General features: G+C 34.1%; 4 protein-coding genes and 1 pseudogene across 5 annotated transcripts in view; 3 read left to right on the top strand and 2 right to left on the bottom strand.

Moving 5' to 3' along the window:
- Nucleotides 1–434: 434 nt before the first annotated feature.
- LOC120205448 (protein LURP-one-related 14-like) lies at nt 435–2298 on the top strand. The gene is made up of 3 exons (XM_039205321.1): nt 435–631; nt 1743–1923; nt 2035–2298. The coding sequence occupies exons 1-3, from the start codon at nt 435–437 to the stop codon at nt 2296–2298; spliced, it is 642 nt and encodes a 213-aa protein (XP_039061252.1).
- Nucleotides 2299–3561: 1263 nt separating this feature from the next.
- LOC120205456 (amino acid transporter AVT6C-like) lies at nt 3562–5545 on the bottom strand. The gene is made up of 5 exons (XM_039205327.1): nt 5152–5545; nt 4726–4878; nt 4425–4628; nt 3832–4297; nt 3562–3741 (listed from the first exon to the last, which is right to left on the bottom strand). The coding sequence occupies exons 1-5, from the start codon at nt 5516–5518 to the stop codon at nt 3624–3626; spliced, it is 1308 nt and encodes a 435-aa protein (XP_039061258.1). The 5' UTR covers nt 5519–5545; the 3' UTR covers nt 3562–3623.
- A 3152-nt stretch (nt 5546–8697) lies between these two features.
- The window catches only part of LOC120205454 (DEAD-box ATP-dependent RNA helicase 18-like), a 15046-nt gene continuing 1952 nt past the window's right edge, over nt 8698–21791 (top strand). The window contains exons 1-11 of one of the 2 annotated variants that reach the window (XM_039205325.1): nt 8698–8988; nt 9194–9430; nt 9673–9933; nt 10141–10220; nt 10316–10421; nt 10522–10635; nt 10786–10884; nt 11028–11117; nt 11212–11318; nt 11402–11545; nt 11741–12034. In XM_039205325.1, the coding sequence (XP_039061256.1) occupies nt 8722–8988; nt 9194–9430; nt 9673–9933; nt 10141–10220; nt 10316–10421; nt 10522–10635; nt 10786–10884; nt 11028–11117; nt 11212–11318; nt 11402–11545; nt 11741–12011 (1776 nt within the window). In that variant the 5' untranslated portion in view covers nt 8698–8721 and the 3' untranslated portion in view covers nt 12012–12034. Of the gene's footprint in view, nt 8989–9193; nt 9431–9672; nt 9934–10140; nt 10221–10315; nt 10422–10521; nt 10636–10785; nt 10885–11027; nt 11118–11211; nt 11319–11401; nt 11546–11740; nt 12100–21791 lie in introns of those variants that run through there. The other variant, XM_039205324.1, reaches the window with a different exon arrangement.
- Nucleotides 12070–13546, top strand: LOC120205447 (annotated as a pseudogene).
- On the bottom strand, nt 17131–19645 carry LOC120205455. The gene is made up of 5 exons (XM_039205326.1): nt 19537–19645; nt 19313–19457; nt 19035–19192; nt 18306–18393; nt 17131–18210 (listed from the first exon to the last, which is right to left on the bottom strand). The coding sequence occupies exons 1-5, from the start codon at nt 19635–19637 to the stop codon at nt 17131–17133; spliced, it is 1572 nt and encodes a 523-aa protein (XP_039061257.1). The 5' UTR covers nt 19638–19645.

Genomic DNA, 21791 nt, shown 5'->3' with positions numbered 1-21791 from the left:
AACTAGTTTCCTATCCGTTTATTCTTCTTGATATTGAAAATACATATTATAAATTTATACATACATAATATAATTTTGAAATTAAAATATAAATCAATAAGTTATTTAAGTAGACTTATACACGTAATTATTTATTTGTTGGTTCCCCTCCCATTTTCTAAGGTTTTGTCTTGATTAATCAGGTCCGACTCAGGTCGCACACCTAACTATGGTAGGTGAGTCTCCCTGTGTAAATGAAATCAAGCTGCCTACAAAGTCAAAATGATCCGTGGTGCCGTTTTAGGGAAAGTTTTCCATAACGGAAATAAGGATCGAATGCCATGAATGCATTGATATGTTTCCTTTGGTGCCAGAATTATGAAATCCTTTAAATACCTTACCTCCTCCGATATGATTCCACTTTGAACTAAAAGCATCGCCATTTGCCTCAAACCATGAAGTTCTTCACTACACTTGTTATCTTGTTTCTGTTTCTTTCATTTGGAAATCGAGTGGTAATGGGACAGAGCTCAGAGTGTGAGCAACCTTTTCCTTTGCCTGGGTGCAATCAAGATGATTGCAACAATCTTTGCATTAAGAAAATCGGGAAAACTGGGAAATTTCGAACTCCAGTTTATGGGGTTTGCTTCAAGTCTCAAACTTGTATCTGCCGTCAATGCTAAAACCTCATTTTGATTGAATAAACTCACTCCTTATTGCCCAAATATATTGACTGAATTTCATTTGCTTGCTCTGGGTCATTTATTATTCTCCTCCTCTCTGAAAGCATCAATTTCCAAATTGAAATTCTTCTCCAATTATTTAGATATTAGAATCAGTCTTCGGGGTCACGATTCATAAGGGATTGGAGCATGCTTTATTTTCTTATTTGGAAATTTACTTTAATGGACCAGCAGTGAGCAAGTGACCTTGCTATCAAAATTATTATAATTTATTAAGATGAATTTTAGAAAATTTAAAATTCCAATGTTTGTAGTAAAGTATAATATTAGAAAATGCCTCTTGTGTTTGATTAAATAATCATTTTAATTCTTTGTTCTTTTCAAGTATTTTGACTTAGGAGGACAAAAAATTCTTATATGGATGGAAATCGTTAGTCAACAAATGATCAATACTCCAAAATAGAGGACTTTTCTTCCCAAAAATGAAACATTGATCGTCAAAATGCTAAAAAAAATAGTTGTGACCAAGTGACTATTTAGTTAAATGTTATGAGCATTTTACGCTAAAATAAAATGTTTGAGGTCTAAATGCTCTAAAAAATAATAGGGTCAAAATAATTATTTACTCAAACACTAGAGATATTTTTTTACATTATACCATATATTATTTGGATAAATATTTTTAAGATAAATTATACTGTTATAACTTAATTTTATAGGATATGGTTATTAAATTCTAAAAATTTACGTTGAAATTAGTAAATTTTAATATTATTTTATTACCGTCACTAAATCAACTGTTGTTAATGACAATTGACCTGATATATCAACTTATTTTTTATTTTAATCTGTGAACTCTTAAAATTTACATTAAAAAACATTAATTTCAATATCGCTTTCACTACAATCATTATCGATTACGGTGAATGACAACTAATGTGACATACCCAACTGTGTTTTCTTAAGAAATATTCCTCTTAATAAAATGATAATGGTAATGTAAGTGATATTAAAGTTTAGTGACTATAATAAATGTTTTAAAATTTTAGTGATCACAGTGGAAGTGTATTAAAACGTTAGGACCAACACTATGGATTTAATTGTCAAGAGAAAGCGACATGGCTTCTCTAATATAAGCTATGGAGTCTCAGATGGCAATGGAAATCTCTTCCTCCATGTCGATGGCTCCTACATGACCCTTTACCGGAAACGAGTCATACGTAACTCTGCCGGATTCCCCATCCTTACAATTCGTGAAAAGGTATGATTTCTCTCTTCTTGCTATCTCATTCAATCTGGCACGTGAAAATACTTTATCATATGATCTCTCTGACACATTTTTCTCCCTTTTACTGCTAATATTTTTGACAAGGCAATCACCGGTAAAAAATGGATAGTTCATAGAGGTGAAAGTTCAGAGAGAAGTCAACTTCTTCTCACCGTGCAGCGATCGCGAATTCAACCAATGAAAACTAGTCTTGAAGTGTTCTTAGCAGGAAACACAGATAAAGATATCAGCAACTTCCTGGTTGTTGCTTCCAATTATCCATCTCAGTATATAAGAGTTTATAAAGGAGATACTATTACTGCTGAGGTAAATTGGCTTATTTTTTTTTTACCATGTTTTACGAATTAAATCAAATTTTGGTCTTTATAAAGGTTTTGTTTTTTTCCTTTTGTCACCTGTCAGGGTAAAAAGAGAATTTCAGGGTTACAGTTCATTCAGGAGTGGATTATGCATTCATTATAGTACTGAGTTATCCTTGCTGAGTGTTAATGACCTTATGTTACATATTTTTCTGCTTTCATCCTTTTCAAAGTCTTCCAAGTTCTCCATGTATGTATTTTCTTTGTGTACAAAAGAGGCTTAGCTTCGGGTGGTTGCATGAACCATCGGAGCTGAGCTTCAGGTTCTTCTCCATGTATATGCTGATATCAGATTTGACGAACTTGTCGATATATATCTTTGTTGAATGGATAATCCATCATATGTTGCAGCAAAACATGGTACAAGCAATCAGGAACAACTCACTAGTATTCAGGACAATCTATATGATCAATATGATTTAATCTGATGAGGCAATGAAGGAGATTTGACCTGTACAAGGAGCATATGACATGCATACCTCTAATGAGCTTAAATGTATAAACAATGTAATGCTTAGAAACGTTAGAGAATCATCTTTCCATAAATGATATGCCTTAAAATCAATAATAGGATTAAACAAGCAATAGACTACAGGCAATGAAGGAGATTTGACCTGTACAAGGAGCATATGACATGCATACCTCTAATGAGCTTAAATGTATAAACAATGTAATGCTTAGAAACGTTAGAGAATCATCTTTCCATAAATGATATGCCTTAAAATCAATAATAGGATTAAACAAGCAATAGACTACAACATGCCACTATTGGCTCTCATATGAAATTACATAGCATATGTAGCAAAAGCTTATGGGATTTCAAAAGTTGGTCCTTGGCAGATGAATCAGAACAAGAATGATGAACAATGCAAAATTATTTTAGAATGTCAAGGGGCCTAATATAAATATCATGTGCTTCAGTCATGTTGCATAGAAGATTAACATCGATCAAGTCTTCTCGGGCATACCGATTGGGGTTTCGGGTGTATAATCAACAAGTTAATTTGGAATGATCCATGAAATGTTATGGTATTGTTTGCAAGGATTCTTCGTTGGATGTTTGAGGACAATATACTCGGTGCAAAAGATCGAAAAGACTTGTAAAGCGTCCATTCTTAGAATCATGTTTTCAAAATAATACATTATATATCTGAACTTGTTTGATAGACATGTTATATGCTTATTGTTTACATGATGAGATAGAAAAAAATTGCTGATTGAGGGGGCTTGATTTTTATCTGCTATATTCTAATTAAAGAAACAAAAAGATTAAGAATGGAGGATACACCAGAATACAAGAACCTCTGCAGAAGGTTAGGTGAAAAAGCTGTGTATGTTGGAGGAAATGGCTATTATACTCGTTACAGCAGCCAAACTTATCATTACTGCAGATATAATCCGATCTCTTGATGTTGATATGCCATGAACATCCCTGCAATTGAAAAGGAAGAAAGGAACATACTTAGGAGGAATGTCTTTGAAGCTATAAACAAGATGCATTCAGGTCTCTTAGAAATGATACCTAAAAGCAATAGCGCCAGGGAAGACAAAGGCCAGGCTGACTGCAGAGGTCGATCCCATGAATTGAAAGAAATACCATATGTTAGGGATGGCTATGGCTGCCAAGTAAGAAATGGCTAGCAAAGTAAGAGTGAGGGACATGAATCTCATGTTATCCCTTGCCAGAACAGGCCTACTTGGGAAAAGGAATTCATCAATGTTGGCCCTTAATGAGAAGTTTAAGAGGGGAAACACCAGCATGAGGTGAAGGGCATAGCTTAATCGAACTATGTCATTGAGTACGGAACCGAGTGCTGAACCAGAATTTTGGTCAAAATTAACAAGTATGTCGAACATGATTGATTCGCCAAAAAGAAGGTATCCAAAGATCCCAACAGTGAAGTAGATGGTACCACATAGTATGAGTGAAATTCGGACTGCCTTCATCATGTCAGAAGGTTTGTCCATCTCTAAACCAATCGGATGAACTGCATTCATTCATTCATTAAAGGCATTTATGAGAATGTTAGGGACAGGAGCTTCGTACTTGGCTAATCTTTCATGAACTAACCAGAATGAAAACAAGCACTTATAAGAATGCCAGGGCGTCCTTACCATTGAAATGAAATGTGAAAGCTGTTACAATGACTGGAACAGCGGTGAAGAGTTCGAAAAATGAGGCTCCATTGTCCAAGTAAGGCAGCAGTCTTGGCCTTTCGGCTTTCCCTTCAAAGAGTGCAGTTATTGCCATAACAGAACTGATGGCAACAAACAGAACGGCAAGAAAAACTGCTATTGCAGAACTGAACCTTAATGCTTCTGCAAATTCAGCCCAATTTGACAGAAAAGAGTCTTGAGGACAAACTCAATATCGTGACATAAATGATAACTAATCGGTTCTCTATATAGAACTTACCTACACGCCTATATAGAACCAATGGAAGCATAATGAAAACAACAATGAAGAGCATTGAAACGGCACGGGAGTTCCACCAGTGAACGCCAAACCATTCTTGTAAGACCCCTAAATGCACAGATCCTTCAGGTTGATTTCCTGAAAGAACATCCCCTGAAAACACAGTTCTAATATATCAGAACAGTTATGATAACAGCTCAATCTTATCTTTCCCAAATCACAAACTAAATTGAGGAAAATTCCAAAAATAACTTGAACCACTCAAATAGTATTACACTCTTATCTACAATCTACAGAGCCATTCAGATAATAACACTTATCCAGAATCTATTCAACTCACTAGTTGCAAAATAACTTCAACAGGTTAAAATTAGCTTACCAAAATCAGACTAGATTGCTGAAATTCTGTGAAACCGATGGACTTACCAATAATAATTAAATAAATGATCAAGCAACCGAGATTATTCATGACGACGCATAACTGCACCAGGAACGATCCCACCGGCCCAAACGACTCCTTCATGACGCCGGCGTAAGTGGTTGACTTCCCAGCACGTGTATACCTCATCAGAAATTCGACCGATACGTCTGCTAGCCAAGCTATAATCACTATCAACAGAAACGCCGGAACGACTCCTAGCACCTTGAGAGTTGCAGGGATCGACATAATTCCAGCACCGATAATGGTAGTCGAAACATTGAACACCGCACCGGACACCGATGTATGCGTTCCCGCCGTCTTGCTCTCCCTAAGGAGCGGTGCGTTTGCTCTGGTGGTGGCCGAAGGAGACATCCGGTGGTATGGAATTTTCTCTAGTTTTGGAAAATTTGTAGTTGGGGTTATCCTGGGTTATAACACATTTATTGTGAAAAGAGAAGATATGGGAAGGGCAGTGAAATGACTAAATTGACATATGAAGAAAAGGACACGTGATTTAATAATAAGATAATGTAATGAGATTAGTGGGAATCATTTATGAGTAGAGAACAGCTTGGCTGCGTTTGTCTTATTCCACGAATATGTGGCGAATGGTAATTTCGAGTTGTCTGAGACTGAATTTTCTTCGTATAAAGCCAAAGAGATAATTGTTTCAAACTTTCAATCTAGTGTTTCGCTTTCAGGAGTAAAACGTGAGAATTTTATATGCAAACAACCAAGTGGTAAAAAGTTAAAAAAATCACATCTATTATTAATGATTATTCAAGTACGCATAAAAATGTGATTTTATGTTAAAAATATAAATTTATTAAATTTTAAGAATGTAAATTTATAAATTTTAAAAGTAAAAATAAATTATTAATACAAAATATAAAAAAATATTTAAGTTATATAAAAATTTCAAATATCGACCATCTCATTCATAAGTTATCTATAGATTCAAGTCCACCTTTTTTATACTATTTTTGACAACAAACGTACATCTAACTTACAGACGCAATTATTTGAATTCAAAATTTTTAAAAATAACAATATTTTTTTATATATTTTTAATAACCTGAGGTGATTACAAGATAATTTTTATTTAAAATTTTGTTAATCTGTTGACATGACATATATATTCTATGAACACCGTTGCCCGAATTCAAGACTTTTAAATATATCAATATTCTCTTTTATGAGTTGATTATTTTTAATTTGGTATAATGAAGTGTAATGATATGAACATGGAATTAATCAATTAGAAAAGGATGAGGGTTTCGACGAAAAAGAAAGTGGTTATAGTTCAATATTTCAATATATGCATGTGCATATGCTTCCAAACTGTTGGGCCTATTTACTTAAAAAGAGATATTATTGGTTATTCAATGAATTTCAATAATTCAGAGCAGGCAAGCATTGGTTAATAATGTTAAAAAAGAAACGAAGAAGCGTGGCAATCTTATCAAAGATGTTTGGGTTATATGTTCCAATGCCCAAACTTAAATCAGAAAGAGACTAAGCCATGCGCTGTCCAAACACTTTTTATTATTATTAATCTCATATAAATATAAAACTATATATATATATATATATATATATATATTCACATATAACTTTTAACCATTTAATATTAAACTTTTATATATATGATATTCATGATACTCGAACATACGATATAAAATAATAGCAATAATTTTTTAACCATTAAATTCGTTTGATTTGTGTGTATCCAAGTATTGTATATATAATCCCACAATATATTATTTACTTCACTGATCAACTTCAAACAGTGCAGGGTGATCACTTATATAAGCCGCTAACCTTAGGTTTCTGTCCATAATCTTTTCAATGTTGAAACACCTTATTGTTATTATTATTATTATTATTATTATGAGTTAATTGTATCATATGTCTTTAAATTATAATTTTTATTTTAAATTGGTCTACAAATTTTTAAATATATTAATTTCATTCCTAAACTATGACTCACATTTTAAATAGTCCTTAATTTTGTTAACATTTCAATTTTATCCCCATATTTACCCAAATATGTAATTAGTTTCAACAATAGTTTAACCTAGATTTTATTTTTTTCCAAACATATAATAATATAGCTTGGACCAACAATTTGATTAACAAGGGGTGTGATTAGTATATACATATATTTGGGATGAACTTGAAATATTCAAAAAGTTTAGGGACCAATTTAGAATGAATGACATAATTTGGGAATGAAACTAAAATATTCAAAAATTTGAAGATTAATTTGAAATGATAGTCATAATTTAGGAGTGAAATTAGAATGTTTAAAAAAAATAGAAACTAATTTAGAATGAGTTACATAATTTGATAATGCAATTAACCCTATTATTATCCGAATTGTCTAGACTATAATATATAATCACTTAACAATTCAAACTAAAATATCTTTATTTATTTTTAAAATAATATTGTCTTATTTAATTTATTTGATCGAAATGTAAGATTATATGTCTATTTAACAACATTTTTCTGTTAATTTAAAATTTGATCAAATTATTCAAACTTTGTTGGATTTGATTAATATTTTATTTTAAAAATTATTTCAATTAACGATTAAAAATTAATTAATTTGATTTGGCGGTGACCAAATTAATCGTTTAAACACTCGTACAATTAATATATTCAAGCCAACCTCACTACACCTCTTTAAACCCTTCTTTTCTATCGACAACAGTTTAAGTTTGCAATTTCATTTGTTTTGATTAATCTAGGATGCTTTTAAGTAGTAGCATCTGTTCTAAAAACTCTCAATTATTTGAGAATGACAACTCAAATATCCTACAATCTCTAATGTTCAAACCTGAGACTTTTAAGAATAATAATTATTCCTTTAACCACTAAGATAACTTAATTCGTATCTAATTTGGAAATTCATTAACACTACATTGGCCACCAATTTTCATGCTACAAATGGTTCATTTAACAGCAAATTGATCAAGCTCTCAACTAAATGCGTATAGGTAGTTGAGTTTGCATGGTGACTGTCCAATGTATGAAGAAAATGCAAAGGTATTTTATTAACAAACAGTTCATTTTCTTTCTTTTTTAGACATGAAAATTTGACTATGTGTTATTTTGTTTAGTTAGGTATATACTTTAAAGTTCATAATTTTTTATATAATTATTTATATCTGATTTATTGATCAATATGATTGTTAGATTAAAATCAATAATCGTGGGCATATATGTATAATGTACAATATAAAATTAAGTGATCAATTATGATACATATATCATAGGTATTAAAGTGTCATGAAATTAAAATTAGAATCGTTATAATGTACAATATAAAATTAACATGAATTTTAGACTCCCTTGCATGATGTTTTGGGGTTTCAAAAATAAAATAAAAACAAGTTTGGGTTTTAATTTTATTTATTTTTATTCCAATGAGTTATTTTTATTTTTGAGTTAAATGATGACTTATTTTACCCCTCTTCTATTTACCCACAACGACAGTTCGGACTTGAGATCATATAAGAACGTTTGTTTAAAGAATCGAAAGCTGCGGTAAATTGAATTTGGAAGCACCAATGTACAACTCACAGAATCCCGGCAGCGCGTTAACTGACACGCGCTTCTCAGACCTTAAGCCGCCTCTCTCTGAACCTGTTATTGAAGCCTTGTCTCTTGCTGGCTTTAATTTCTGTACCCCAGTCCAAGCCGCCACCATCCCGCTGCTATGTAGCTTCAAGGACGTAGCTGTGGACGCCGCCACTGGCTCTGGAAAAACCCTAGCTTTCCTTATCCCTATCGTAGAGATTCTTCGTCGATCCTCGTCTCCTCCCAAACTTCACCAGGTTCTTTCCTATTCACTGAACAAATTATTTTTGTGCTGCCGTGTCATTGGGTTGTATTATTTCTGCTGAGAAGAGACGGGGAAATTATTAGATGAAGAAAAGAAGAAAGCTTCTTTCTCTCAATCCCCTTCTTCCAAATGATAAAATAATTGCTTCTATTTGGTGCTTAGAATTTGCCTTATTTCAAGTTTTGATTTTTCCGCAGGTAATGGGTATAGTTATATCACCTACAAGGGAGCTTTCGTCTCAAATATATAATGTAGCACAGCCTTTCATTTCGACATTGTCTAAAGTAAAGTCCATGCTTCTTGTCGGAGGTGCTGAGGTAAAAGCGGATATAAAGAAAATCGAGGAGGAAGGAGCCAATCTACTGATTGGCACGCCTGGTAGACTGTACGACATAATGGACCGGATGGGTGTCTTGGATTTTCGTAGCCTTGAGGTTGTTATTCTTATTCAAATTGCTAGTTTGTTTTATCCTCACTATTTAATGTCAAAGACTCAAAAGGCTAGAAAGAAATGTTTCCGTTTAATAACAGTTGCTAAATACTGATTACCTAGATTTGTAGAATGTTAAGTTCTTCCATCACAGGTTTGGTTACTAATGAAAACATGAGTATAGTTTTTTATGCTATTCTTTTCATACACTCCATGCAATTCTCTGTTGCTTTTTGGTTGGTGCAGATTCTGATTTTAGATGAGGCTGATAGGCTTCTGGATATGGGATTCCAGAAGCAGATAAACTCTGTTATATCTCGCTTACCAAAGCTTCGAAGGACTGGCCTTTTCTCAGCTACTCAAACAGAGGCAGTTGAAGAGCTATCTAAAGCAGGATTGAGGAATCCAGTGAGGGTTGAAGTTAGAGCTGAGACGAAGTCACTCAACAATTCAGCTTCATCCGGGCAATTAGCTTCATCGAAAACACCTTCAGGCCTTCACCTTGAGGTATACTAAACTTCCATCTATTTCTGATTACCCTTAATTGATTGAACATTTTGGCTTTGCTGTTATGTTTTTCTATGTCATCCTTTAGTCACAACTTCGTTTATAAGGCCACCATGTTTGCATGTTCTAAAACATTTTCTTTTTAGCAGCTGAAATCGTATTGGAATTTTCAGTTACTTATGAGTTTGTTTTACTTTCATTCTGTAGTACTTGGAATGTGGTGCAGATAAGAAAGCATCACAGCTTGTTGATCTCCTCATAAAAAACAAATCTAAAAAAGTCATAGTGTAAGTTATACATAAAGATTTCCCTTATGGTTTTCATTTTACAAAAAGGACAATTAGGTTATGTTGGTTATCAAATGATTTATTTACTTATGCAGATATTTCATGACTTGTGCTTGTGTTGATTATTGGGGAGTTGTTTTCCCACGTCTCACGGCTTTGAAGGGATTCTCATTAATTGCTTTACATGGAAAGATGAAGCAGGTAAAATAATAGTGTCAGTATTGCTTGTCCATTAATAATTTGGAAATACATGAACTGATTATTTGCATCCTGATGTATTTACTCTTTTTCTGATCTATAGACTGCAAGGGAGAAAGCATTAGCTTCATTTACCTCTCTTTCAAGTGGCATTCTTCTATGTACAGATGTTGCGGCACGTGGGCTTGACATTCCTGGTGTGGATTGTATAGTACAGGTTACTTAATAACCGAAAGTCATTTTAGTTTTACTAATAAATACCTATTTAGAAATTTCAGTCGAGGAAGATTCATTAACTTTAAACTTTTGCTCGAGTGTCAGATAGATGAATCATGTCTGTGGCTTATGTTCTTGTTTCTTTTTGCAGTATGATCCCCCTCAAGATCCAAATGTGTTTATTCACAGAGTTGGGCGAACTGCGCGTTTGGGTAGACAAGGAAATGCTAGTGTTTTTCTATTACCCAAGGTGCATTATGTGCACAGATATTTCCTTGTTTGATTGTGTTGTTTTTTTATGGTTTTATATTTTCTGATTAGGATTTTTTATGTTGTTATGTGCTTTTTCCCACCATTTTAATAAAGTTGATCAAATTGGAGGCACTTTTGCAGGAGGAAGCTTATGTAGAATTTTTGCGCATAAGAAGGGTTCCTCTTCAAGAAAGGAAATGTTTTGATGATGTTGCTGATGTTGTTCCTCAGGTAAAGAAATGTATATTTTGATAACATCTTTTCCCTACGTACTGTATTATCATTTCTTCATGAATTTTTTTTTCTTTTCAAAAACTTGTTTTAGATACGGTCTGCTGCAATGAAAGACCGTGATGTCATGGAGAAAGGGCTTAGAGCATTTGTTTCATTTATCCGTGCTTACAAAGAGCATCACTGCTCTTATATTTTCAGGTTCTAACTTTGGTTTGCCATTTTAGTCTGTTGCTGCCTGTCTTCCTCCCTCTTTGTTTAGATTAATATTTGTTATCCAACAGATGGAAAGAACTCGAAATTGGGAAGTTAGGCACAGGATTTGGTCTATTGCAGCTCCCATCTATGCCTGAGGTGAAGCACCATTCGCTTTCCACCGAGGGTTTCATTCCAGTTGAGAACATCAATATGGAGGATATTAAGTACAAGTAAGAACTCTTTAGAATCTCCCAACTATGAGTTATTGATAGTTAATTAATGGTTTGATTATAAATTCGAACAAATTGCTCTTTTTATCAATGTTCCAACTGCGCTAAGCTTGGGCTTTACCTGTTGAACTTTTGACATGTAGTCCAACCTTTATATCTGAACTATTCTAGTAGCTAATTATGGTGATTATATAGGGATAAATATCGTGAGAAACAGAGGAAGAAAAATTTGCAAGTAAAGAAAGAACGAGAGCAACAAGAACCAAAACCCCAGAAGCCTGGAAAAGCTTCAAATGCTGAGGCCCCCATGATGAGGAAGAAAACAGCTAAACAGAGACGAGCTGCCCAAACAGTTGAAGATGAAGAGGAATTGACACGGGAGTACCGACTGCTAAAAAAATTAAAAAAGGGGGCTATTGATGAAACTGAGTTTGCAAAGTTGACTGGAACTGAAGATTTAGTTTGAACTTTGACGTACTTTTACAGATTGTTATGTTTTTCTTGAAAACTAAATGCTCTTAACAATGGATCTTCTTGGAAAGACATTGGAGACAAACAACAGCAGATTCAATATCTGTACCGATGATATCCAAATCGATATAAATGCTATAAAAATCTAAATTTGTTTATTCCACAAAATTCGATTCAACATAAGTTCCGGCTCTAGTAAAAATCATCGAGCGGAAGCATAGGGGGTGACATGTAGCTTCTAATAGTAATAATCATTGCATATCTCTTAAAAACTTAGAAGGTATCTACCGTGAAACGTTGGGCCACAGGGCTAAGCGGAAAACTACAGAAAGCTTTTGTAACTGGTAATTCTTTTGCTCTCTCAGAAACGTAGGTAGTATATAACATTTCAAATCTTTCTTGATTTTCAGACAATACTAATACTTTCGTTGACTTGCATTTCAGGTGTACCAAAGATGAAGAGGTCCGAGCTTGAAGCACCCTGTGTAGATTTCAGCAATGTAATCGGTTCTTCAACAATCGGGCAGTGTACAAAGGGACACTGCCTAATGCTGTCGAAATAGCTATGATCTTCGTCCCAGTTAATTCTGCCAAAAATTGGTTGAAGAACTATTTTACATTAATGGTTTCAGATTGACAGGTTTCAGAAGTGAACCACAAAAATTTTCTCAATCTTCTTGGGTATTGTGAGGAAGTCAATCCTTTCACTAGGATGATGGTTTTCTAATAAGCTCCAAATGGCACTCTTTGAGCATTTACACAGTAAGTACTTAATGCATGGTAGTTAGCTATAAAATGCTGGCATTACAAATGATCATATGTTTCCCCACATACCATGAAGAAACAACTTTATGATTTTCAGTGTAGCAAGCATTTCCCAATTATCTTTTCCTTAGAGCTTAAAGCCTTGAAGTAAAAGTTGCGTCTTTCTAATTGATATTGCATTTAAAGAATATGGGCACTTGGACTGGTCTATGAGGTTGAGAATTGTGATGGGCATGGCTTACTGCCTCGAGCATATGCATCAGCTGAACCCACCTATACCCCATAACAACTTGTCCTCCTCAGCTGTAAATCTAACAGAGATTATGCAGCCAAAATCTCAGATCCGTGTTTTTGGAATGAGTTGACTGCATCAGAGAGGGAAGCGGACAGAACAAACTTTTCGAATACTGCAGTAGCAAGCCTAGAAAGTAACAACTTTTATACCTTTGGCGTATTATTATTTGCAATAGTAACGGGTAGGATGCCTTGGTGGATAATGGTTCATGCGACGACGAGGCATCAGACTATTTGAGAAGGGAGCAAGCCCTCATAGACATGGTTGATCCTACTCTAAACTCCTTCAACAAGTTCCAACTTGACAAAATCATGGAGGCCATAAAATCTTGGGTCGGCCCTGAACCTGGATGCAGGCCGGATATGAGACAAGTCAGTGCAAGATTGAGAGAGATCACTGCAATCACACCTGATAATGCAATCCCAAAATTCTCACATCTTTGGTAGGCAGAGCTTGAGATCATCTGCTGAAGCAAGCTAGAAGTTGAATGCAAGTCATGGAAAAGTTTAGGTTTCAGTGAGAAAATACATAAAAGAAAGCAGAAAGGCATAATTTCTTGATTTCTAATTTGTTCATTTGTAACCTTCATTTTTTGCAATGATTAATCGATTTGTTGTCCAATCTGTCTCTGCCAAGTAGGGGTGCACAAAAAATCTGAATATCCGATTTTGCGAAAAAAATATCCGAAACCGGATTTGGGAAAAACCGGTTTTTTTAAACCGGATTGGATTTTTTTAAACCGGTTATTTTAACCGGTTTGGAGAAAAAAACCTAGACCGGTTTTTTTACCGGATAAAAAAACCTGTTTGAAAAAAACCGGTTAAAAAACTGGTTTTTATCCGAAAAAAAAAACCGGTATGGGTTTAAAAAACTAACCGTTAATATAGCCGTTTGTGACCATTTTTGACCGTTTTTTTCTTTAAAAAATTACCATTTTACCACCCTAAACATGTATAAATAGGTTGGGGATGTATTTGGTTGATTACAACTTTCTCAAATCTTATTACACAACACTTAAACATCTCTCAAATCTTATTTTTGTAATTTTTTGTTCATCATGAGTAACACGGCTGAATCTTCCGTCGGGGGAAACCTTGAAGTCGTGAGAGTGATCGAACACACTCGAAACAAAGATATTTGGGATCACTACGATTTATGTGAGATGTCAAATGGCTCGAGGAGGGCGCGTTGTAAACTTTGTCTAAAGTTTCTTGCATCGGAAGGAAACACAACGTTGAAGAACCATTTGACAAAATCATGCAAGACACTTCGCTCAAGATCGGATCCTAGTCAATCGAATCTTACACCGCAAGGTGGTGTTTTTGTTTACGACAACGAAAAATTACGAGAAGCGTTTACAAAGTTCGTGATTACAAAAGCATTGCCGTTCGACCACTTTGATGATGAAGATTTCACGACAACAATTCAACAACTAATGCAACCACGTTATACTCAAGTAAGTCGTACTACCCTTAGAAGAGATGCTATAAAAATGTGGCGTACGGCGAGGGAAAAAATGATTTTAGGATTCCAAGAACACCGTTATGGTGTGTCGCTTACATGTGACGTTTGGAGTTCCCCTCATAATACCGGAAATTATTTTTTAGCCGTTACGTCACATTGGTTAGATCAAGATAATTGGCAAATGATGAAAAGAACAATCGCGTTTGAATTATTCGGTGAGCCGCATACCGGTGCTAATTTATTTACACTTTTAAAAAGGGTAATTTGTCTTTATAAATTAGAAAATAAAGTTTTTTCTATATCCTTTGATAATGCATCGAATAATACAAACGCGGTTCTAAGATTGAAAATATTACTTTCACCGATTTTAGACGGTGCGTTTTTTCATACCCATTGCGTTGCACACATAATTAATTTATCCGTGCAAGCCGGTTTGGAGGTTATTGAGCCAATTAGATTAGAATTTAAAACAATGATAAAATCGGTTCTTTGTAACAACAACAAAAGACTAAATGATTATAAACGATTTTGTAAGTCTGTTAATAAAAAAGCTTTGGGTCCTAATTTGGATTGTCCAACTTGTTGGAACTCAACTTGGATGATGATGCATACTGCCTTAAGGCAAAGGGAAACATTGCAAACATTTCACGATCGGCTTTTCGAGAGGGGTCATGTCCCAAACATTTATCCGGATTCGAGTTGGGAAACTATAGCCAAAATAACCGATTTGCTTGAGGTTTTTAAAAATGCAACAACTTTTTTATTCGGTGTTTATTACCCTACTAGCCCGTTGGTTCTTAATCAAATATTTTTGTTGGCTACCCGACTAAATGACTTTGAATTTGAAACCGAAGTTTTTCAAGAAATTGGCTTTGCAATGAAGGAAAAACTTTTAAAATATTTTAAGGAGATTCTCCCCATTTTTACTTGTGCCGCCGCTTTAAACCCAACGTTAAATGTTGGTGGGGTTGAAACACTAATTGAACAAATTGCGTTTGCTTTTAATCTAACCGATGATGAACCCAACTTTGTCCAAAACCAAATAAATTATTTTAACAAATGTTTTCGAGACATGTTTGCAATTTATTTAACTAAATACGGATCAAGTAGTGTAATACACGATCAAATGAGAATGAATGCGGAATCATCTAGTAGACGTCCAAGTAACATAAATTTGAATCTTTTTAACACTCTTGTAAATTCCCAATCCAAACGATCACGTACTACCACCCCAAGTAGCGAGTTGGGAAATTACATGTCATGCGATTTTCTATCAAAAATGACATTTGAAGAGTTTGAAAGTTTGGATATTTTGGCTTGGTGGAAAGAAAAGGAAGCACAATTTCCAATTCTAACCGCCATAGCCCATGATTTACTAACCGTCCAAGCTTCTATGGTAGCTTCGGAATCCGCTTTTTCTGTTAGTGGCAGGGTTATATCGCAACGGAGATCAAGACTAAGTCCCGAGTCGGTGGAAGTATGCATTTGTTTAAAGGATTATTTAGATGGAGCGGATCGTAAGCAACATATCACCACCCTAGAAGATGCAATTGATGCCGGTTTGGAAGCAAACTTACACATTGAAGAAGTCGAACTTGGAATATCCCCTCCAAACGAAAAAGGCGAAGATGATGAAGAAGAGATGGCAATGTAGTTTATTTTATAACTTTATTTCAATTATCGTAAACTTTGTTTCAATTATCGAACTTGAAGTTTTTAAGTATTTGAATTTATCGAACTTGGAAGTTTTTAAGTATTTGAATTTATCAAACTTGGAAGTATTTAAGTATTTCAATTAAGTATTTGAATTTATCGAACTTGAGGTTTGATGCTTTCTCTTTGATTCTCTCTTGATTCTAGTTGCTTGATGTTTCTTGTCTTTGATCAATGGCTTCTAAGCTTGCTTAAATACACCTTGAATCACTTCTGAACGTTAGTGATAATTAATGAAGATAATATAGCCGTTTAAGTGTGAAAAACATTTAATAAAAATGCTTGGAGCGTGGGGGAATCGGTACCCTCTCATAGGGAATCGGTTTCCTCTCATAGGGAATCGGTTCCCTAAGTGTAAAATTCAAATATTTCGACCGTTGAATAGGGGGGAATCGGTACCCCTATGGGGGAATCGGTTCCCTCCGAGCATTCTGGAAATCTCGGAGCCAAACCATTCAGTGAGGAATCGATACCCCCTTGGGGGGGAGTCGGTTCCCTATGAGCAATCTGGAATATTAAAATCAAGTATTATCTATACAAAGTTGAGCTCCAACGAAGATCAAGGTAAATGGCAAAAGGCACACAACACATTAAATATCAAATTGTCACATTGAGAAACAAGATGGAAATCCAATCTACTTCGAAGGTTTCTTATTTTTCTGAAGTTTGTAAACTGCCCATAACAAAGGGCACATTATTCACTAAAGCTCTCTCAAGAAGTCAGTCAACATCTTGCATGCCACTTGAGCTAGTACTCAGTTGGGTACTCAAGGCTGTTACATTCAAATACATATGCCAAGTCAGCATAAACGCACAAGCAAGCAAATACACAATAGAAATATATCCAAGCTCTCTCTAGCACAAAAATTTATTTCTCCTAGAAGTCCAATGGCATACCAAACATCTTGTTTATATCATCCATTGCTTCTTTGGTAAACACAGTTGGCTCAAATAAATCAGAATCATTTAATTTGCCAGATGATTTTGCAGGGGGCTGAGGTTCCTGATTTTTCAAATCATCATCAGGAAGTATAGAAAACCCACCAAGATCTTGTTTCTCAACGGGTGCTTTGTCTTGCTTCTTTCTTGTTGCCCTTACAAAATCTATTGGCCTTCCAAACATGTTATTGATGTCTTGCATAGCTTCCTTCAAGTTGATCGTAGGATCTACTAAGCCATGGTGGCAAACATTTTCAACAACTGGCTCATCAGAAATGGCCGAACCAACAAACCTGTGAACCATTGTATCCTCTTGAATCTTTGGTCGACCTGCACTTCGTGCATCAATATCATCCGAACTTTCAGGAGAAATATCTTTAGGATTTGGAAACACAAAGATGTTGCAACCTTTTCCTGAATGTTGAACCTCAAATTGTTCTAAGTTTTCTTTCTCATCATTTCCCTCTCCAGCCTCACTATTCCCTTCATCATCATCAACATATATTTCAAATGCTTCCTCCTTAGGCTGACAAATTTGAGCTTTACCCTGCAGCTCCTTTTCTTCATGTTGAATTGATGAGTTGCTCCCACCATCCATATCTTCATCAAACACCCTAAATCCTATGTTCAAATCACGATCTTCTTTCGGCAGCCTTCTGGATGATCTCCTCCCAACAGGAGCCGTCTCTATAGGTTCTCGAAACATGCTATTGATTGCATTCATTGCCTCTTTCATGTTTATTGTAGGATCAACTAGTCCATGATGGCAGGCATCTTCAGCTTCAGATTTCCCAACAATGGCAGTATCGACAAACTTCACAACAACTGTATCATCATTCCCAATTTTCCTGGGTTCATCCAACTCCCTTTCCATCAAAGCTCTCTCCCTTTGTCCCTCCACTTGTTTACCATTATGTAATACTGAAGACCTCTTATGACGATCCTCAACTATGCATTTGGCTTCACTGCTTTCTTTTAACTCTCTGCATTGGAGAGGCTTTCTAGCTGTTCTTCCTCCCTGGCGCCACCACACACCAAAGCAATAGTCGGATTTTGAAGAACAAAACAAAGACAACAAAAACAAGCACATTAGAAAAGCGAAAAATGGACAACCTGCATTTTCTTCTTCTTCTTATGTCTCTCCATACGATTCAGGAATTGCTCATATGCTTTTTGCAACTCATCTATCGGCTCTGCAAGGCTGTTCAAATTTTGATGGAAACTAAATAAAGCACCAGTTCTAGTTTCCAAAATTACATTATTGAAAGAAAACAAAACTTTAATATCATAATCAAGTGATTAAAAGATGGAAATCCATAACTGTGCACAAGTTTCTCCGTTGCATTGATCACAACACACAAAGAACTGCATCATAAAACTAAACAAAATATACCCCGTGGAAAAAGACTTCTCATGAATTTCCCTCAAAATTTTCATTAGAAGTTTGAGTCGGGTTTCAGTTCATCTGTTCCGAGTCTTCATTTTCTTTTGAGTATACAATTTTATTATTAGTCTAGATTGGTTACAAGATAATATCGGTTCGAAAGACTCTTAACCATTTCACAATTGAACGCTAAATATAAAAACTTTTTATAAAAATTAATTGTATTAACGTTGAATTCATACTCATACCTAACACATACACCAAAATCCGATTTTAAAAGACTAAAAAGCTCATGATCAAACCAACCAAAAGCAAGTAGCAACTACCAGTGCTAATAACATCTACAACTACTAATTTGGCAATTCTAACCTTCCATACCTAGCAACAAACTTTAAGCGGATTGGCAGCTTAATCATTGCAGCTATAAGAAAAATTGAAAGGAGAAAAAAAACCCTTACTTTTGAACACCCAAATGATACAATTTTTCAGCCTCATCAAATTTCTTGTTCTTCTCATAGTAAAGTGCATATGCTTGGTAGAACAATGAACGTTTTGTCCCTATTTGATTCATCTCCATTCTTCTCAACAGCACCCTTGGATCATCCATAAAATCCATCTACTCACCAGAACAAACCAGTCCAAATAAATAAATAAAACCCAAAAACCACATAATAGTAAATTTCCATAAAGAATGAACATTGAAGATTCGATTCGTTGAGGTCGATTGCTTATTTACCAACTGTAACCAAACCCGGAGGTAGCGTAAATCGTCATGGTAACGGCGGTCGGATTCGAATGTTTGGGTACATTTTTGCAAGAACCGGGGTAGCTTCTCGCTTAAAATCTGGGGTGGGACTGAATCTTTTATTTTCTTTATCCCTCTGCGGAAAACGAATCAAAAAGTTGATATAAACAATTATAACGTTTCAAAGAAAGAAAAGCGAGGTGAAAACACAGTACCGCAGCCAAGGGAGAAGAGGGTCTTTGCCAGAATATGATTTTATTTCAGATATTACTGAAGAAAATAGATTGCTGCTCATTGTCTCGCTCTTTTCTCCCATTTTTTTTTTCTTTTGCAGTGAATAAGGTTTAGCTTTTCTTTGTTCTTTTGGAATAAGAAGGCTTAGCCCTTAATCCCGGGACAAAGGGTTTTTTGAATTTTATGTTAAAAGGCGCGTAACGTGCCGGCAGATTTGTGATATTAGCATTTTAAAATATAGATTAATATTGATACTTAAAAGTGGTTTTATTTAGGGGTGTACAAATTAAATTGCAAACTATAAATATGTATATAATTATAAATTTTGATAAATGGTTAACCGATAATAAATTATATATTCTTTTAAAGAGAATAGAATTAGAAATAAAATTAAAATGATTTTTCCTTATTTTTATTAGAGCAAATTTAATCAAACATGGATTAATAAATATATGATTTTAAATTGCAAACTATAAATATGTATATAATTATAAATTTTGATAAATGGTTAACCGATCATAAATTATATATTCTTTTAAAGAGAATAGAATTAGAAATAAAATTAAAATGACTTTTCCTTATTTTTATTAGAGCACATTTAATCAAACATGGATTAATAAATATATGATTTTAAATTGCAAACTATAAATATGTGCATAAAATTTTAAAGTGCAAAAGAAATGAATATACTACATAATATATATATATATATTATAAAAAACAAAATGCATCTACAAATAAATAAGATTTTAACATATATATATTCATCATCCTAAATTTTGTGAAACTTTAAAACTTTTATGTTGTGTTGTGCTTTAAAAAATTTATAATAAGTTAACCTCTAGTTAACTTGTAACTGAATCGTTAATAACGGTTAACTATTAACGATTAACCATTTCTTAATATTTATGTTACAATTAACAAAATTTAATAATCGTTTTAACGATTAACTGACCGTTTAGGCTAAACGGTACGATTAACTGACCATGACACCCCTAGTTTTATTCATGTTTAAAGGAAAATAATTATAGCTTCTTAAGAAAATTAACAATCGTTGAATCTTTTATAGAAATATACATTTTTCGGAAGAAAACAAATGTAGAAAAAGTTATGAATGAAACCAAATTTTGGTCGTCAACAAAAACTAAAAATATTAAGGTGGTTGTTATGGCCAAAATTAGCCTAATATTGTGGGCGTCAAAATCAATTAGTTCAATTGGGCAACCTGAAATTTATTTTATAAATATCTATGGCATTTGTTATAGTATGGACTTATAGGGCAAATTCGTCACCCCAACATACGAGTTTGCCTGAAAATTATTTTTTAACAGACTTAGGTATGTGGGTTCCATGGGGATGAGCCTTTTAATATTTTTCTTGGAACTCGTTACTTTCACGTGATGAGTTCTAGTAAAATATATTACTTTTTTGCATAAATAGATTTTTTTTTGAAAAATTTATCCTAACTTGTAATATTCTAAAGAATGACGTGGAAAATTCAATAATCTATGTAGTGAGATATGGTTGATCAATATAGAATTTGTAACTCCAACACAATAGGAGCAATTTCTTTAACCACTTGATTAAAACTAAAAATACTTGACGATGCTCAAAAAAATTTATATGAGATATCACATTTGTTTTTTCGTTATAGTCTATTTAAGATACCAAGAGAACATGGATGAATTATAGGCCTTTCCTCTAAATTTTAGGCATGTGATATATGGATTAAAGTGTGAATTGGGTCTAGTAGTTGTTTTGCACTTTTTGATTGCCTTACTTCTGAAAAGTTTAAAGATAATCGATTTTGTAGTTTGCTTGAACTTGTGACTTGAACTTGACATCCCGCAAATGATTCAATATGCAACACTCCCTCGTCTTCTTCAAAGTGTGAAAAGTATAATTTCATCCCTTTCACATTCAATTCGTTCCTCATACATGGATCCTTGATTGAGATCTCCAGAATAGTTTTTTTCCCCGCTGCGCAACGAAACAGAAACAATAGTGAGCCAAATAGCATGATTTAACTGTTCAGTGACTAAAAAAGATAAATCGAAAATAATAGTGATCAAAATATAACTTTTTCAAAACTAGTGACCAAAATAAGATAAATTGAAAACAGAAAGAATCAACTTTTGTAGTTTATCCATTTTTTATATTAAAGATTTACGCTTCTCGATGTTTGCATTTTGATGGTAGTTAGTGGTTTGCTTTTATGGTTTATGCAAATTCGTTA

This window comes from Hibiscus syriacus, unplaced genomic scaffold, assembly GCF_006381635.1.
Source record: "Hibiscus syriacus cultivar Baekdansim isolate YM2019G1 unplaced genomic scaffold, ASM638163v2 tig00012483_pilon, whole genome shotgun sequence".
Taxonomy (NCBI): Eukaryota; Viridiplantae; Streptophyta; class Magnoliopsida; order Malvales; family Malvaceae; genus Hibiscus; species Hibiscus syriacus.
The sequence above is the reverse complement of the archived record's forward strand: the minus strand, read 5'-3'. Positions and strand labels throughout refer to the sequence as shown.